The sequence below is a fragment of the Haliotis rubra genome, unplaced genomic scaffold (genome assembly GCF_003918875.1).
Source record: "Haliotis rubra isolate DU_JTF1 unplaced genomic scaffold, ASM391887v1 Scf281, whole genome shotgun sequence".
NCBI classification, from domain to species: domain Eukaryota; kingdom Metazoa; phylum Mollusca; class Gastropoda; order Lepetellida; family Haliotidae; genus Haliotis; species Haliotis rubra.
This window is the reverse complement of record NW_025766903.1, coordinates 956,826-975,955: the sequence shown is the minus strand read 5'-3', so window position 1 is coordinate 975,955 and position 19,130 is coordinate 956,826. Positions and strand designations below refer to the sequence as shown.

The 19,130-nt window shown below is 47.5% G+C and overlaps 1 protein-coding gene across 1 annotated transcript; it reads left to right on the top strand.

Annotated features, from left to right (window-relative positions):
- Positions 1-682: 682 nt before the first annotated feature.
- LOC124281269 (organic cation transporter protein-like) lies at positions 683-15,680 on the top strand. The gene is made up of 11 exons (XM_046717298.1): positions 683-903; positions 1,556-1,702; positions 10,170-10,395; positions 11,148-11,251; positions 11,704-11,858; positions 12,762-12,930; positions 13,749-13,964; positions 14,112-14,338; positions 14,509-14,690; positions 14,964-15,115; positions 15,507-15,680. The coding sequence occupies exons 2-11, from the start codon at positions 1,557-1,559 to the stop codon at positions 15,604-15,606; spliced, it is 1,677 nt and encodes a 558-aa protein (XP_046573254.1). The 5' UTR covers positions 683-903; position 1,556; the 3' UTR covers positions 15,607-15,680.
- Positions 15,681-19,130: the final 3,450 nt, after the last annotated feature.

The window sequence follows — 19,130 nt, the reverse complement described above, 5'->3', positions numbered from 1 at the left end:
ACCAAGAATGGAACGCAGCGTCAAATTCAGTCTGATACACTCAATGAGGAGGAGGGTCAAGGTTGTTATTGCATTGGAAGGATGCAGGTACTGACATTGATATCATCAAGTATTATTGATACTTATGTGATGTATCGGGGAATGCAACGTCATAGTTATCAGCACTACAAAGATGAGTCAGTTTGAGGTTTGGATAAGTTCCTCTGCTGTGGTTGATGGTAACAAATTGATGTTATGAAAAATATGGGATATTACGATAAAAAAGTCCATGTATATAATCCGACTCTACAATAAAAGATATTTAAAGACATCACAAATTATTTATAGTCTCATGAAAACTTCGGGCGTTTTTAAATTATTTTGAGTAGTATGCAATTGGCGCCTTGTGGAGTCAATTTTTATACAGTATTTCAAGTGGTACGTTCACGACGAAGATGACGGAAGGCGTGTACTCCAAGAACCAATAACTGCCAACCACGTAATGAAGACCTGGACTTTACAGATCTCAGCCATTGTTGTTAGGAGCCTTGAATACCGGAGAGAATGTCAACAAGTATACATTTGCAGATTTGTGTGACTTGAAGGCGACCTCAAGTCAGACCAATATCTGTAGAGTTTGTTGACGGAACTCTTGAGGTCATCATGGATGCATCATGGCTGCCAGGTAGTGTTTGCTGCGTCAGTTAAAAGCGCGGAGAGAGACGTGGCGGACCGCGAGAGTGTTGTCTTAACTGAATAATAATAATTCATGTCACGACTACCCGGCGATGAATGTCTATCGCATGGGAACATGCCGTGACACAGGGACATAGCGTGACAGAGGGACATAGCGTGACACAGGGACATATGTTGGGCTCGACACCAGCTGAACGACAGTACACGGAGCGGCATCTCCCGATACAGGTACAGTTAAATCATTTCTACAATCACAAATGTTAAGATTCTGTAGGAGTCATGTGATTTGTTCACACTTAAGGGGCGTCACAATACCAGTATTATTAATATAGGTAAAATAGGCTATATTATACGACAAGAGGCTTCGTGTAGCGCTTGTGTGCCAGATTGTAGTTGTAACGATGGTTACGTCCACACCCTCGTCACGTGACATACTACATCAGTTGTACTTTTTACTGCGGCTGTCTCTTGGGTGATGTGTGATCAAACACAATAAAATCTCAAACAGAAAGTTATAACGTGGCAAACAGAACACTATAATGTGACAAACAGAACATTATAACATGTCAAATAGGACATTATATCACGACGAACGGAATATAATACGGCGACAGAGACTATAAAATGATAGTATTATAGGATGAAAAATATGGCAGTTAATATTTTAAGATGACAGTCACTATATAATGTAAAACAGAACAATATAAGATGTCAAACATTATAAGATGAAAGACAATATGTAATATTGTAATGTGTAAAACAGCCTTGTCAAATGGGAAACCGGCCATTAGACGATGACAGTCAGTACGCGATGAAACACAGATTATCAGATTACAGTGATGATTTTAGGAGGTGACAAACTCTTTTTCCTATGTGACAGAATGAAGACGTTCGATGAAATCCTACACCACGTGGGGGAGTTTGGAACTTATCAGAAGAGGATATTCTTCTTTCTTTGTCTCCCCTCGATAGTTACAGCGTTCCTCACATTCAGCTCAATCTTCACCATGTACATCCCCCCTCACAGGTAACACCCCTACACCCCGTAACAGGTGATACTACTACATAACCCCTCACAGGTAATACCCCTACACCCCGTCACAGGTAACACCGTTACATCCTCGTCACAGGTGATACACCTACACAACCCTCCCGTCACAGGTGATACACCTACACAAACCCTCACAGGTGATACACCTACACCCCGTCACAGGTAACACCCTACACGCCGTCACAGGTGATACCCCTACACCCCGTCACAGGTGATACACCTACATAACCCCTCAAAGGTAACACCTTTACACCCCGTCACAGATAACACCCTACACCCCGTCACAAGTGATACCCCTACACCCGTCACAGGTGATACACCTACATAACCCCTCACAGGTAACATCTTTACACCCCGTCACAGGTAACACCCCCACACCCCGTCACAGGTGATACACCTACATCCCCCCTCACAGGTAACACCGTTACACCCCGTCACAGGTGATACACCTACACCCCGTCACAGGTAACACCCCAACTACCCGTCACAGGTGATACACCTACACCCCACCTCACAGGTAACAACGTTACACCCCGTCACAGGTAACACCCCTACACCCCGTCAGAGGTGATACACCTACATAACCCCTCACGGGTAACATCTTTACACCCCTGTCACAGGTAACACTCCTACACCCCGTCACAGGTAACACTTTCACCCCCCGTCACAGGTGCACCCTGCACAGCCTCTATCAGGTGATACACCTACATAAGTGTCCCTCACAGGTAACACCTTTACACGCCGTCACAGGTGATGCCTCTCTACACCCCGTCACAGGTGATACACCTACATAACCCCTCAAAGGTAACACCTTTACACCCTGTCACAGGTAAACACCCTACACCCCCTCACAGAGTGATACCCCTACACCCCCGTCACAGGTGATACATCTCCCTACATAACCCCCTCACAGGTACATCTTTACACCCCGTCACAGGTAACACCCTCACACCCCGTCACAGGCGATACACCTACATCCCCCTGTCACAGGTGATACACCGTTACATCCTAGTATACAGGTAACACCCCGTCACAGGTAACACCCCTACACCCCGTCACAGGTGATACACCTACACCCACTCACAGGTAATACACCTACACCCCCTCACAGGTAATACCCCTACATCCCTGTCACAGGTAACACACCTACACCCAGTCACAGGTAATACACCTACATAACCCCTCACAGGTAATACCTTTACATCCTTGTCACAGGTAACACACCTACACCCAGTCACAGGTAACACACCTACATAACCCCTCACAGGTAATACCTTTACATCCCGGTCACAGGTAACACACCTACACCCAGTCACAGGTAACACACCTACACCCCCTCACAGGTAATACACCTACATAACCCCTCACAGGTAATACCTTTACATCCCCTGTCACAGGTAACACACCTACACCCAGTCACAGGTAACACACCTACACCCCCTCACAGGTAACACCCCTACACCCCGTCACAGGTGATACACCTACACACACTAACAGGTAACATCTTTACACCCCGTAACAGGTAACACCCCTACACCCCGTCACAGGTAACACCCCCACACCCCGTCATAGGTGATACACCTACACACCCCCTCACAGGTGATACACCTACACCCCGTCACAGGTGACACACCTACACCCCGTCACAGGTAACACCCCCAACACCCCGTCACAGGTGATACACCTACATAACCCCTCACAGGTAACACCTTTACACCCCGTCACAGGTAACACCCTACACCCCGTCACAGGTGATACCCTACACCCCGTCACAGGTGATACACCTACATAACCCCTCACAGGTAACATCTTTACACCCCGTCACAGGTAACACCCCTACACCCCGTCACAGGTGATACACCTACACCCCCTCACAGGTAATATCTTTACACCCCGTCACAGGTAACACCCCTACACCCCGTCACAGGTAACACCCTACACCCCGTCACAGGTGATACACCTACATAACCCCTCACAGGTAATACCTTTCCACCCCGTCACAGGTGATACACCTACACCCACTCACAGGTAATACTCCGACACCCCGTCACAGGTAACATACCCTTACACCCCGTCACAGGTGATACACCTACACCCACTCACAGGTAATACACCTACATAACCCCTCACAGGTAATACCTTTACATCCCTGTCACAGGTAACACACCTACACCCAGTCACAGGTAACACACCTACATAACCCCTCACAGGTAATACCTTTACATCCCCGTCACAGGTAACACACCTACACCCAGTCAAAGGTAACACACCTACACCCCCTCACAAGTAAGACCCCTACACCCCGTCACAGGTGATACACCTACACACACTCACAGGTAATACCTTTACACCCCGTCACAGGTGATACACCTACATAACCACTAACAGGTAATACCCCTACACCCAGTCACAGGTTATACACCTACATAACCCCTCACAGGTAACATCTTTACACCCCGTCACAGGTAACACCCCCACACACCGTCACAGGTGATACACCTACATCCCCCCTCACAGGTAACACCGTTACACCCCGTCACAGGTGACACACCTACACCCCGTCACAGGTAACACCCCAACTACCCGTCACAGGTGATACACCTACATCCCCCCTCACAGGTAACAACGTTACACCCCGTCACAGGTAACACCCCTACACCCCGTCACAGGTGATACACCTACATAACCCCTAACAGGTAACACCGTTACACCTCGTCACAGGTAACACCTTTACATCCCGTCACAGGTGATACACCTACACAACCCCTCACAGGTGATACACCTACACCCCGTCACAGGTAACACCCTACACGCCGTCACAGGTGACACCCCTACACCCCTGTCACAGGTGATACACCTACATCCCCCTCACAGGTAACACCCCCACACTCCGTCACAGGTAACACCCTACACCCCCGTCACAGGTGATACACCTACATGAACCTCAAAGGTAACACTTTTTACACCCTGTCACAGGTGTAACACCCTACACCTGTCACAAGTGATACCCCTACACAACCCGTCACAGATGAAACACCTAGCATAACCCTCACAGGTAACATCTTTTACACTCCTGTCACAGGGTAACACCCCCACACCCCGTCACAGGTGATACACCTACATCCCCCTCACAGGTAACACCGCCACGACCTCACACAGGTGATACACCTACACCCTGTCACATGGGTAACACACCTACGCAACCCCTCACAGGTGATACACCTCCATACACCCCGTCACAGGTAACACCCCTACACCCCTGTCACAGGTAACACCCTACACTCGTCACAGGTGATACACCTACATAACCCTCACAGGTAACACCTTTACACCCCCGTCACAGGGTAACACCCCCTACACCCCGTCACAGGTATACACTCTACACCCCTGTCACAGGTAATACTCTTTCCACCTCACATACACCCCTCACAGGTAACAACGTTACACCCCGTCACAGGTAACACCCTCACACTCCTGTCACAGGTGATACACCTACATAACCCCTCACAGGTAACATCGTTACACCCTTTCGTCACAGGTAACACCTTTTACACCCCTGTCACAGGTGATACAACTACAAAACCCTCACAGGTAATAACCCCCACATTCCGTCACAGGTAACACCCCCACACCCCGTCATAGGTCATACACCTACATAACCCCTCACAGGTAACACCGTTACACCTCGTCACAGGTAACAACTTTACATCCCGTCACAGGTGATACACCTACACAACCCCTCACAGGTGATACACCTACACCCCGTCACAGGTAACACCCTACACGCCGTCACAGGTGATACCCCTACACCCCGTCACAGGTGATACACCTACATCCCCCCTCACAGGTAACACCCCCACACTCCGTCACAGGTAACACCCCCACACCCCGTCACAGGTGATACACCTACATAACCCCTCAAAGGTAACACCTTTACACCCCGTCACAGATAACACCCTACACCCCGTCACAAGTGATACCCCTACACCCCGTCACAGGTGATACACCTACATAACCCTCACAGGTAACATCCTTTACACCCCTGTCACAGGTAGGCACCCCCAGCACACCCTGTCACAGGTGATACACCTACATCCCCCTCACAGGTAACACCAGTTACACCCCGTCACAGGTGATACACCTACACCCCGTCACAGGTAACACCCCAACTACCCGTCACAGGTGATACACCTACATAACCCCTCACAGGTAACAAAGTTACACCCCGTCACAGGTAACACCCCCTACACTCGTCTGTCACAGGTGATACACCTACATACAACCCTCACAGGTAACACCTTTACACACCGTGTCAGGTAACACCCCCTACACCCTGTCACAGGTAACACCTTCTACACCTCCTGTCACAGGTTTTTACACCTACATCTCACACAGGTAACAACGTTACACCCTGTCACAGGTAACACTCCTACACTTCCTGTCACAGGTGATACACCTACATAACCCCTCACAGGTAACACCGTTACACCTCGTCACAGGTAACACCTTTACATCCCGTCACAGGTGATACAACTACAAAACCCCTCACAGGTGATACACCTACACCCCGTCACAGGTAACACCCTAGACGCCGTCACAGGTGATACCCCTACATCCCGTCACATGTGATACACCTACATAACCCCTCACAGGTAACACCCCCACATTCCGTCACAGGTAACACCCCCACACCCCGTCATAGGTCATACACCTACATAACCCCTCAAAGGTAACACCTTTACACCCCGTCACAGATAACACCCTACACCCCTGTCACAAGTAATACCCCTACACCTGTCACAGGTGATACACCTACATAACCCCTCACAGGTAACATCTTTACACCCCGTCACAGGTAACACCTCCCCACATTCCCTGTCACATGTGATACACCTACATCCCCCTCACAGGTAACACTGTTACACCCCTACACAGGTGGATACACTCTACACCCACTCCTCACAGGTAATACCTTGATACCCCTGTCACAGGTGATACACCTACACCCCCGTCACAGGTGATACACCTACATAACCCTCAAAGGTATACACCATTACACCCCTGTCACAGATAACACCCTACACCCCGTCACAGGTGATACCCTCCACCCCGTCACAGGTGACACCCCTAACATAACCCCTCAAAGGTAACACCCCTACATCCCCGTCACAGGTAACACCCCACACCCCGTCACAGGTGATACACCTACATCCCCCTCACAGGTAACACTTTACACCCCTGTCACAGGTGATACACCTACACTCCCCTCACAGGTATACACTGTTACACCCTGTCACAGGTGATACACCTACACCCTGTCACAGGTATACACTCCCAACTACCTGTCACAGGTGATACACCTACATCCCCCTCACAGGTAACAACCTACACCCCTGTCACAGGTAATACCCTACACCCTGTCATCACAGGTAATACACCTACACCCCTCACAGGTATACCTTTTACACCCTGTCACAGGTAATACACCTACACCCCTGTCACAGGTAATACACCTACACCCCCTCACAGGTAATTTCTACACCTAATAATTTCTACACCCTGTCACAGGTAATAACTTTACACCCCTGTCACAGGTAATACACCTACACCCTGTCACAGGTAATACACCTACACCCCTGCACAGGTAATACCCCTACACCTGTCACAGGTAATACACCTACACACACTCACAGGTAACACCCCTACACCCTGTCACAGGTGATACACCTACACCCATCACAGGTAGGTATACCTTTACACCCCAGGTCACACCACACCTCACAGGTATATACCTACACCCTGTCACAGGTAATACCCTACACCCTGTCACAGGTAATACACCTACATCCCCTCACAGGTAATACCCCTACACCCCTGTCACAGGTGTATACACCTACACACCCTGTCACAGGTAATACACCTACACCCTGTCACAGGTGATACACCTACATCTCCCTCACAGGTAATACCCTGTCCTACACCCTGTCACAGGTAATACACCTACATAACCCTCACAGGTAATACCCCTACACCCCTGTCACAGGTGATACACCTACACCCTGTCACAGGTAATACACCTACACCCCTGTCACAGGTAATACACCTACACCCTGTCACAGGTAATACACCCTACACCCTGTCACAGGTAATACACCTACACCTCTGTCACAGTGTAATACCTCTACACCTCCTGTCACAGGTAATACACCTACACTCCCTGTCACAGGTAATACACCTACACCCTCCTCACAGGTAATACCCTCTACACTCCCTGTCACAGGTGATACACCTACATAACTCCTCACATGTAATACCCCTACACCCTGTCACAGGTGGTAATACACCTACATAACCCCCTCACAGGTAATACCCCTACACCCTGTCACATGTGATACACTTCCATAGCTCCCTCACAGGTAATACCCCACACCCCCTGTCACAGGTGGATACACCTACATACACCCCTCACAGGTAATACACTCTACACCCCTGTCACAGGTGATACACCTACACCCCTGTCACAGGTAATACACCTTTACACCCTGTCACAGGTGATACACCTATATCCCCCTCACAGGTAACAACCCTACACCCTGTCACAGGTAATACCCCTACACCCCGTCACAGGTGATACACCTACATCCCGTCACCTCATAAGGTACATCCTACATACCTTTACACCCAGTCACAGGTAATACCCCTACACCCCTGTCACAGGTAATACCTTCTACAACCCGTGACACAGGTGATACACCTACATAACCCCTCACAGGTAATACCTTTACACCCTGTCACAGGTAACACCCACTACACCCTGTCACAGGTAATACACCTACATAACTCCCTCACAGGTAACACTTTTACATCCCTGTCACAGGTAATACACCTACACCCTGTCACAGGTGATACACCTACATAACCCTCACAGGTAATACCTTTACACCCTGTCACAGGTGATACACTCTACACTCCTGTCACAGGTAACCCATACCCTACACCCTGTCACAGGTGATACACCCACATCCTGTCACAGGTAACACCCTACACCCCCGTCACAGGTGATACACCTACACCCACTCACAGGTGATACACCTGACACCCCTGTCACAGGTAATATTCTTTACACCCCGTCACAGGTAATACACCTACACCCCGTCACAGGTACATATCCTTTACACCCTGTCACAGGTAATACACCTACATAACATGCCCTTCGTCACAGGTAATACACCTGCACACCCTGTCACAGGTAATACACTCTACACCCCAGTCACAGGTGATACACCTACATCCCACTCACAGGTAATACACCTACACCCCCTCACAGGTAATACCTTACACCCCTGTCACAGGTAATACACCTACACCCAGTCACAGGTAATACACCTACACCCCTGTCACAGGTAATACACCTACACCCCGTCACAGGTGATACACCTACACCCACTCACAGGTAATACCTCTACACCCCTGTCACAGGTGATACACCTACACCCTGTCACAGGTAATACTCCTTTACATCCCCTCACAGGTAATACACTCTACACCCCTGTCACAGGTAATACACCTACACCCACTCACAGGTAATACACCTACACTCCTGTCACAGGTAATACCTTTACACCCCTGTCACAGGTAATACACCTACACCCAGTCACAGGTACACACCCTACCCCTCACAGGTAATACCCCTACACCCCGTCACAGGTGATACACCCCTACACCCCGTCACAGGTAATACCCCTACACCCCGTCACAGGTAATACACCTACACCCCGTCACAGGTAATACCCTACACCCCGTCACAGGTAATACCCCTACACCCCGTCACAGGTAATACCCCTACACCCCGTCACAGGTAATACACCTACACCCCCCATCACAGGTAATACCCCTACACCCTCACAGGGTAATACCCCTACACCCCGTCACAGGTAACACCCTACACCCCCTCACAGGTAATACCCCTACACCCCGTCACACCCCCTGCTGATACACCTACACCCCTCACAGGTAATACCCCTACACCCCGTCACAGGTAATAGCACCTACACCCCTACTACACCCCCTCACAGGTAACACCCCTACACCCCGTCACAGGTGATACACCTACATAACCCCTCACAGGTAATCCCCTACACCCCGTCACAGGTGATACACCTACATAACCCCTCACAGGTAACACCCCTACACTCTGTCACAGGTGATACACCTACACAACCCGTCACAGGTAATACACCTACATAACCACTCACAGGTTATACACCTACATAACCCCTCACAGGTAATACACCTACACCCCGTCACAGGTAATACACCTACATAACCCCTTACAGGTAATACTCCCCCTCACAGGTATTATTCAGTTCAACAACTACATCATATACCCGTCTAACCCAGTTCTCCCCATCCCTTTTTAATTCTTCTCTGTATCCGACGGTAGGTGTGCAGTTCCCGGCCTCAGTAACGACACATACGCCATACAGGGAGACAACCATCGTCGACTGGTCAACCTGACCATCCCCGTTAAAGATGGCGCCTTCTCCAAATGTAATGTCTATACAGATGACGTCACAGACCTTGATCAGAGGGCAGACAACTCCAGCCAGTCTCAGTGCAGCCAATGGGTGTACGACAAATCAATGTTTACATCCACCATAACAGAAGACGTGAGTTGAATTTTTTATCAACTTCTTACAGTTCTTGTTTTAGCGAAACATGACAACATGTTGCATGTAGCAGCTGTTGTGACTCTTCCAGAAGGTGTGCACGTACTGGTGCTTGGTGAAGATCAAAGTCTCTATAAGAGGTTCATGTGGTCAACATGGATGTTCCTGGGGTATGAGTGAGTGGGTTGGGATTTACACCGCTTTTAGCAATATTCCAGCAATATCACGGCGGGGACACCAGAAATGGGGTTGTGGTGATGTTGGGTTGTGGTGATGTTGGGTTGTGGTGATGTGGGGTTGTGGTGATGTGGGGTCCACAGCTGTGTGGTGATGTGGGGTTGTGGTGTGTTGTTGTGGTGTTGCGGTGTCTTGACGCTAGCTTTCCCTCCACAGCTGTCTGGTGGTGACAACGTGTGATGTGGGGTTGTGGTGATGTGGGGTTGTGATGTGTAGTGGTGATGTGGTGTGTGGTGTCTTGACGCTAGCTTTCCCTCCACAGCTGTCCCTGGTGTGTGACAACGTGGTGATGTGGGGCTGTGGTGATGTGGTGTTGTGGTGATGTGGTGTTGTGGTGTCTTGACGCTAGTGGTGTGTGACAACGTGGTGATGTGGTGTTGTGGTGATGTGGGGTTGTGGTGATGTTGGGTTGTGGTGATGTGGGGTTGTGGTGATGTTGGGTTGTGGTGATGTGGGGTAGTGGTGTTGTGGTGTTGTGGTGTTGTGGTGCCTTGACGCTAGCTTTCCCTCGACAGCTGTCCCTGGTGTGTGACAACGTGGTGATGCGGTCTCACTCCAACATGGCCGTCATGGCGGGGATGCTGGTTGGCTCGTTCGGACAGAGTGTCATCAGCGACATGTGAGAGTACTGCTAGATTACTCGAGGCTCCTGGTGTTCTGTGCTCTCCTCATGTGTCTGTCCATCATGTCTCTCTGTGTATCCTGTGTGTCTCTCCGTCAGATCGTCCATGAATCTCAATCTCTGTGTGTCTCTCCGTCAGATCGTCCATGAATCTCAATCTCTGTGTGTCTCTCCGTCAGATCGTCCATGAATCTCAATCTCTGTATGTCTCTCCGTCAGATCGTCCATGAATCTGTATCTCTGTGTGTCCGTTATTAGCCTATATAAGCCTCCCCGAGGCTCTGTTATAGCATGCAAGTCGGAATGATATATTTGGTTCCGATGGTACCTTCCAGTCTGTTCTGGGTTATGGAGATATACTTATTTTCATGGACAGCTGATTGAGAGATACTCACTTCATCACTTTCACCTACCCTGTGGTGTAACGCCATTCATTCTTCACATTCCAGTTTTGGACGGAGAAAGTCGTGCATGATCTTCCTTTTAATGCTCATCTGTGTCGGCTTCCTCAACTACGTCATCCGCGACTTCGCCTCCCTCATCATCATCCGCTTCCTCACTGGATGTGGAACAACATCGGTGGGCATCGCGTGCTACGTCATGGGTACGTCATGAGTACGCCAAGGTACATCATGGATACATGTGTATGTCGTGAGCACGTAATAGCCACGTCATGAGTACACTATGAGTACGTCACGGGTGTGTCATGGACACGTCCTGGGTACATCACGGGTATATATATCATCTTCAGGATAACTGTGTCATTCTTCCTCTTGGGTTCAGAGGAGACTGGACCAATCTTAAGTTCACTGCATAACGGAGCACATACATGTAGTTAGCACATGATGCGTGCTCAGTACTACTTTCTCAATATACGTCTCATGGAGGCGTGTCAAGTGTACGTTCATAGTTTGGTTTAACATGAGATACATATTATACATGGAGTATTTCAAAGCTCACGTGTACAATTATTAAAGATATTTCGCTACGGTATTAAGAGAGGGGTTTGATACATGGTCTCGCTTCATGTGCAGGCCAAGCAAATGGCCCGGCTGGATGTCGCTCCCAAAGGGGCCGTGCATGAATCAGTGTATCAAACTGTAGGAATTGTTTTGTGACTCAAACTTTGGTCAACTGCTTGGTCTCTTGGATGGAATAGTTTTTCTCATTCGGTGATTTTAAAACCAATGTTGCGTTTGCAACATGAAGATTATACTAGATTCATTTCATTTGTGTTTTTTTGTGTTGCAGTACATAGTTTCTCTCACAAACGTTATTTCGAAAAAAAGTTATTTCGAAAGTCTGTGGTAAATTAAACCGCCCTTTGTTAGATAGGTGAAGTTATTTCTCCTGTAACGTTTCTATTCGTGCTAGGGTCAGGGTCAGGGTCAGGGTCAAGGTCAAGGTCAGGGTAAGAACCTATAGTACATTGTTGGTCACTTGAAGATATAAGGCAAGTTACGCTGTGAAAGGCATGATGTAGCGTGTGTGGATGGGTCTGTTTCAGGGATGGAACTGGTAGCTCCGACCAAGCGCGTCTACGCAGGGATGGGGGGCTTGTTCCTCTGGATGCTGGGGATGGTTCTGATGTCGGGTGTGGCCTACTTCCTCCGTGACTGGCACAACTACGTCCTCGCCCTGGCAGCTCCCTCGGTCGTCTTCCTCTCCTACTGGTGGTAAGCTGGTGTACGTCTGACTGTGAAACATGGTGCTTATTAGAAAGTAGTAAAAAAACAGAGGTTCAAAAGAATGTAGACACCTACCTTTTATGGGGATTATTTTCCAAAACATTACATTGCATTTTGAAAAAAGGTGTTTTGCGTTGTGACAGTAACACCACAGTTATCCTTCACAATGTCATACGCGGGACATCATGAACATTACGTTGTTGTTGAATTGCACATGCATGATATCACTAACAGTATAGAACACAATCGACTGAGGTTGTTGGCGGTATACATGTTAAAGGCACACATCAAACATGTATTGATTGTATTCATTGTGTGACATCTATTGACTGTATTCATTGTGTGACATGTATTGATTGTGTGACATGTATTGATTGTATTCATTGTGTGACATGTATTCATTGTGTGAGATGTATTCTTTGTATTCATTGTGTGACATGTATTGACTGTATTCATTGTGTGACATGTATTGATTGTATTCATTGTGTGACATGTATTCTTTGTATTCATTGTGTGACATGTATTGACTGTATTCATTGTGTGACATGTATTCTTTGTATTCATTGTGTGAGATGTATTGATTGTATTCATTGTGTGACATGTATTCTTTGTATTCATTGTGTGATATGTATTGATTGTCTTCATTGTGTGACATGTATTGACTGTATTCATTGTGTGACATGCATTGATTGTATTCATTATGTGACTTGTATTGATTGTATTGATTGTGTGACATGTATTGACTGTATTGATTGTGTGACATGTATTGATTGTATTCATTGTGTGACATGTATTGACTATTAAAGGATTGTGCCAGAATCTCCACGGTGGCTCATGTCTAAAGGCAGGTTTGAAGAAGCTGAAGCCATCATCCGGAGGTTTGCGAAGGTCAACAAGACAAAGCTTCCAGAAGACATGTTTGATGGTAAATTTGTGGCGGAGACTGAAACTAAGGGCAAACTGTCTGAGCTGCTGACGAACAGAACCCTAGCGATTCGCTGTTTGATCATCAACTTCCACTGGTACGTGACCTGGATGTTAACGTGCTTCAACCTCACGTGTACATCTGGTCTGGTTGTCATCTTGTTTACTTTATTCAACGCTTCCATAGATAATAGGCATATTAACCGTAAAGTAGAACTTCTGTACGGAATATTTGTTTTGAACAGGGCCGTGTGCAGTTTGATCTATTATGGCTTGACGCTGAACGTCACCAACCTCAGCGGCAACGTCATCATCAACTTCGTGCTGTCTGGGCTGGTGGAAGCAGTGGGGTATCTGCTGACACTGTTTCTGCTCAACAGACTTGGCCGGAAGCGGCTCCATTGCATTTTCTTGCTGGGCGGGGGCCTCGCCTGTCTCGCCTCCATCTTCCCAGTCCTGTATGCTGATGATGGTATGTAGCTCGTCACCATTTTGTGACAGTTTTAGTGAAATGTTATAGAATTACGATTTCTTTGTTTCATCATGAGATATAGGCTTTATAAACTTTACACATATGTCTGAAGACTCATTGTTCATTAAAGACGACCATTGTGATTACAGTTGTTGATCTGTATTGTCCAGAAACCAAGTGGACCCTGGTCGTGTTGTCCCTCGTGGGCAAGATGGGCGCGGCAGCAGCGTTTTCAACACTCTACATCTTCACTGTTGAGCTTCATCCCACCCCCGTCCGCAACACTGCTGTTGGTGTTGGGAGCATGTGCTCTAGACTTGGAGGGATCGTCTCCCCTTACATCGCCGATCTGGTAGGTTCGGTAGGCTCTCAGTGTACGTGACACTTACATAAAAACCTTGTCATAAAATACAACTCTCCTGGCCTAAATAGGGATAAACGTGACAAACATGATGGATCTTCCCTTTTGCCAGAATGTCTAATTAACACATAGATTGGTACGTGTGTCCTTGTAATGAGTTTTTATAGTGTTGGAGTTGGTGCATCACCCCAAGACGGGTTCCTTAAACGATTAACCATGCAAACTCTACCTGCCATCTGTCTAACAATCTGTCGTTGTTTCCAGGGAATGCTGGTAAAGGGAGGGTTTAGGGATGCTCTTCCCCTCATGGTGTTTGGTGGTGCTGCAGTATTGGCGGGCGTGTTGACCTTCTTCCTTCCGGAGACGCTCAACCAAGACCTGCCGGAGACCATCGAGGACGCCAAGAACCTTGGCAGGTAACAATACTGGGAGTATATGATGGTGGTTGGGCACCTCGCTGGACGCCAAGAACCTTGGCAGGTAACAATACTGGGAGTATATGATGGTGGTTGGGCACCTCGCTGGACGCCAAGAACCTTGGCAGGCAACAATACTTGGTGTATGTCATGGTGGTTGGGCACCTCGGGGGACGCGAAGACTTCAGGTGGGTGACACAAGTATTATATATCATGTCGTTCAGCTACCAGAGAGGTCGGCGGACATCTGTGCCTTGAATGGCGTACAGACTATACGTTATGGTTGAAAGGTCCAGCAATACTGAATGTCCTTGACATGTTTAATGACAGACTGTAGAAACACTGCATGTGTCGAGTTGGTAGATCTACATATCAGACATGTATGTTTCAGATCCAGGTCGAAATCTGCGTCCAATGTGTACAACATGGGGAACACGCTTGAAGGCCAGGACAACCCAGTGTTTACTCTGTCCATCAAAAACAAAAACTGAAACATATATATACAGTCCCAGCTGCTGCATCCGACATGTATCTGTTAGTGTCTTGATTAAACATTAATCGTCACCTGCCTGCTCTTATCAACATTAGCTGATGTTCATATTGGAAAATAAAGCGATAGACATCTTTCAATAATCAGTGCTCAAAGCAGAATCTTCAATATAATTACGCCCACGTCATTAGCTGATGTTTAGGCATCCCTAGTGAGCATATCATGCACTAAATGTGGCATCCCTAGTGAGCATATCCTGCACTCACTGGTGGCATCCCTAGTGAGCATATCCTGCACTCACTGTGGCATCCCTAGTGAGCATATCCTGCACTCACTGGTGGCATCCCTAGTGAGCATATCCTGCACTCACTGGTGGCATCCCTAGTGAGCATATCCTGCACTCACTGGTGGCATCCCTAGTGAGCATATCCTGCACTCACTGGTGGCATCCCTAGTGAGCATACCATGCACTCAATGTGGCATCCCTAGTGAGCATACCATGCACTCAATGTGGCATCCCTAGTGAGCATATCATGCACTCAATGTGGCATCCCTAGTGATCATATTCTGCACTCACTGTGGCATCCCTAGTGAGCATATCCTGCACTCACTGTGGCATCCCTAGTGAGCATATCCTGCACTCACTGTGGCATCCCTAGTGAGCATATCCTGCACTCAATGTGGCATCCCTAGTGATCATATCCTGCACTCACTGTGGCATCCCTAGTGAGCATATCCTGCACTCACTGTGGCATCCCTAGTGAGCATATCCTGCACTCACTGTGGCATCCCTAGTGAGCATATCCTGCACTCACTGTGGCATCCCTAGTGAGCATATCCTGCACTCAATGTGGCATCCCTAGTGAGCATATCCTGCACTCAATGTGGCATCCCTAGTGATCATATCCTGCACTCAATGTGGCATCCCTAGTGAGCATATCCTGCACTCACTGGTGGCATCCCTCAACCGTATACTAAGACGGATAATTAATACGAAGTTTTCTGATGTAGTGACGTGTATTTAGATGTTGCCAATCTTAGCAGTAATTGATGATGAACAATTGGAGGTACAGGGATTTGCCTACTTATGCCCTGTTCTAAATTTCAATTAGACGCTATGTATAAGGAAGTCAAGCATTTAGCATATTTTGTCAGTATACTTTACAATCTTTGACAAATTGTCCTGAATCTTTGGAGAAGTAACTATGCTTAGGTCTAATTGAAACCACACAAGGAATAACAAGCAGCTTGGTAAAGGGAAAACAAGTAGACGCTATCCTCCTGGACTTCGCGAAGGCGTTCGATAAAGTCCCACACAGGAGACTCTACAAACTAAGATACTAGGAGTAAGAGATAGAACCAACGTCTGGATCCAATCATTCCTCGGAGGCATGAAGCGGAAGGTCATACTCGAAAGTGCCAAATCCGACCCGGCAGATGTGATATCAGGAGTACCCCAAGGGACAGTCCTGGGACCTTTCCTTTTCCTCGCATTCATAAACGACCTTCCGGACTCATGCCAACACGCTGACGCTCGCCTATTCGACGACTATAGCCTTCTGTACTGTCAAATTAACAGCACTGAGGACAGCAAAAACTACAAGAAGATCCATCAGCCCTGGAGAATGTGAGAAGACCTGGCAGATGAGCTTCATGGAGTCAGACTTGCCAAAGAAACACCAAGCAAGTACTTGGGCGTCACAGTATCAAACGACCTAACATGGAAAGAGCACATCTCCAAGACCATCAGCAAAGGAAACAGGACTATTGGTTTCCTCCGCAGGAACTTCCGAGACTGCAACAAGACAGTTAAAGTAACAAAATGCACCACCATTGTCAGACCAGCCCTGGAATATTCGTCCACTGTATGGGATCCCTACTGCCTCAATGAAATCAATTCACTGGAAGCAGACACAGAATACAGACTATGTATGCTACAGAAGATCCAGCACGGCCTCTGCTACACAAGATCCAGCACGGCAAAGTCGGTATCAACAAAGACCTGTACCTGAGACGAAATGACTCCAGGACGAGAGGCGCGAACAGGGTATACCAAGCAAGATCAACGCCCACAGTATACCACAACTCATTCTTTCCAAGAACAATCAGGGAATGGAACCTGTTACCAGTACAGCTGACAGAAGCAGAGACTATTTCCAGGTACCAGGCTAGCCTCACAAGAGCCAGCAAGGAGCTGGTCCCACCAAAACCTCCAATACACCTGTAGATAGTTTTAACACAACCGCCTCTTGACTGACTTGTGCGTGTTTGTGTGTGTGCGTGTGTGTGCGTGCGTGTATGTACGATGCCTCCTACTGTCAACATAAGCTCCTTTGTATGTTGCTATGTAAAATTGAGAAATTAGACGTCACATATTCATCATTTTCATGATTATTATTTATTACATATGTTGTGATATAAACACTGCCTATCACAAAAAGGTATCTGCAGAACGCTTTGCATAGAGATCTAGTTGGAGTATAGACGAACATAAACAGAGTTTCGAGTGTAGAGTGCTTGTTTGCAATATTAGAGATGTTTAAACAATTCCTAACAGACTATCTTCAGTATTAAAACCACGTGTCTTGACTTGACCAGTACTTTGATTAATTGTGGCGAATGCAATAGTTCAGTTGTCTTTCCTCCTAACCTTCATGGCGGAAGATGTGTGGCTGGAGGCTATCAGTGAAAGTCCCGAGGGAGAGGCCTGTGTCAAGTTTATGGACTATGTGACAACAACATGGATTGAGGGAGCCTGGGACCAACTGACTTGGAACTACTTTGCTAATGATGGACACAGAACAAACAAAAACATTGAAGGTTGGCACAACAAGATCAACACCCTCACCCCATGCCACCCGAACATATTTGATTTCATTCAGCTCATCAAGAGGGAACAGTCTACAACCGAGGTGAAACTTGCACAGCAGAGAGGAAACAGACGTGAACCACCAAAACGCCGACAGTATGTGGCAGTATGTCCCCCTAGACCCCTGTTGTTACAAGCTACTATGTAGTACCTCCAGCCCCTCACCTGGCTGTTCTGTTAGCTGTACTCACTCCCCTGAAACTGGATTAACTGCTACTAAGCTCGTGAGGTCAGGTGTTGTGAATACGTGACTACCGGTACATGTTATGTGAGAGAAATCTTGACTCATACCTGTGTGCCATGGACATATGATGGACGATATGTATGTTGCGTAAAAACAAACATCAGATTAACATCAACACCAGCATTTAAATAACAAGAGGCACAAACAGGAGGAGGGATTAAGAACAACGGTAAAAACAACAAGCAGATAGGTTGCTGAAAGATAAAGTATACTACACACCATAGGCCTATGAAGACTTAATGTATAACTAGCTACAGACTCATAGATGCATGTTGCCGAAAACTGTCCATATCTTTTTATAACACTTGTTAAGATTTCGAAAAGGGGTAACATGATAAGGGTGCTGTTGTACAAAACAACCTTAGCGCTAAGACTACCTTAAGTCTATGTTAAGGTACGTGAGTTACGGCCA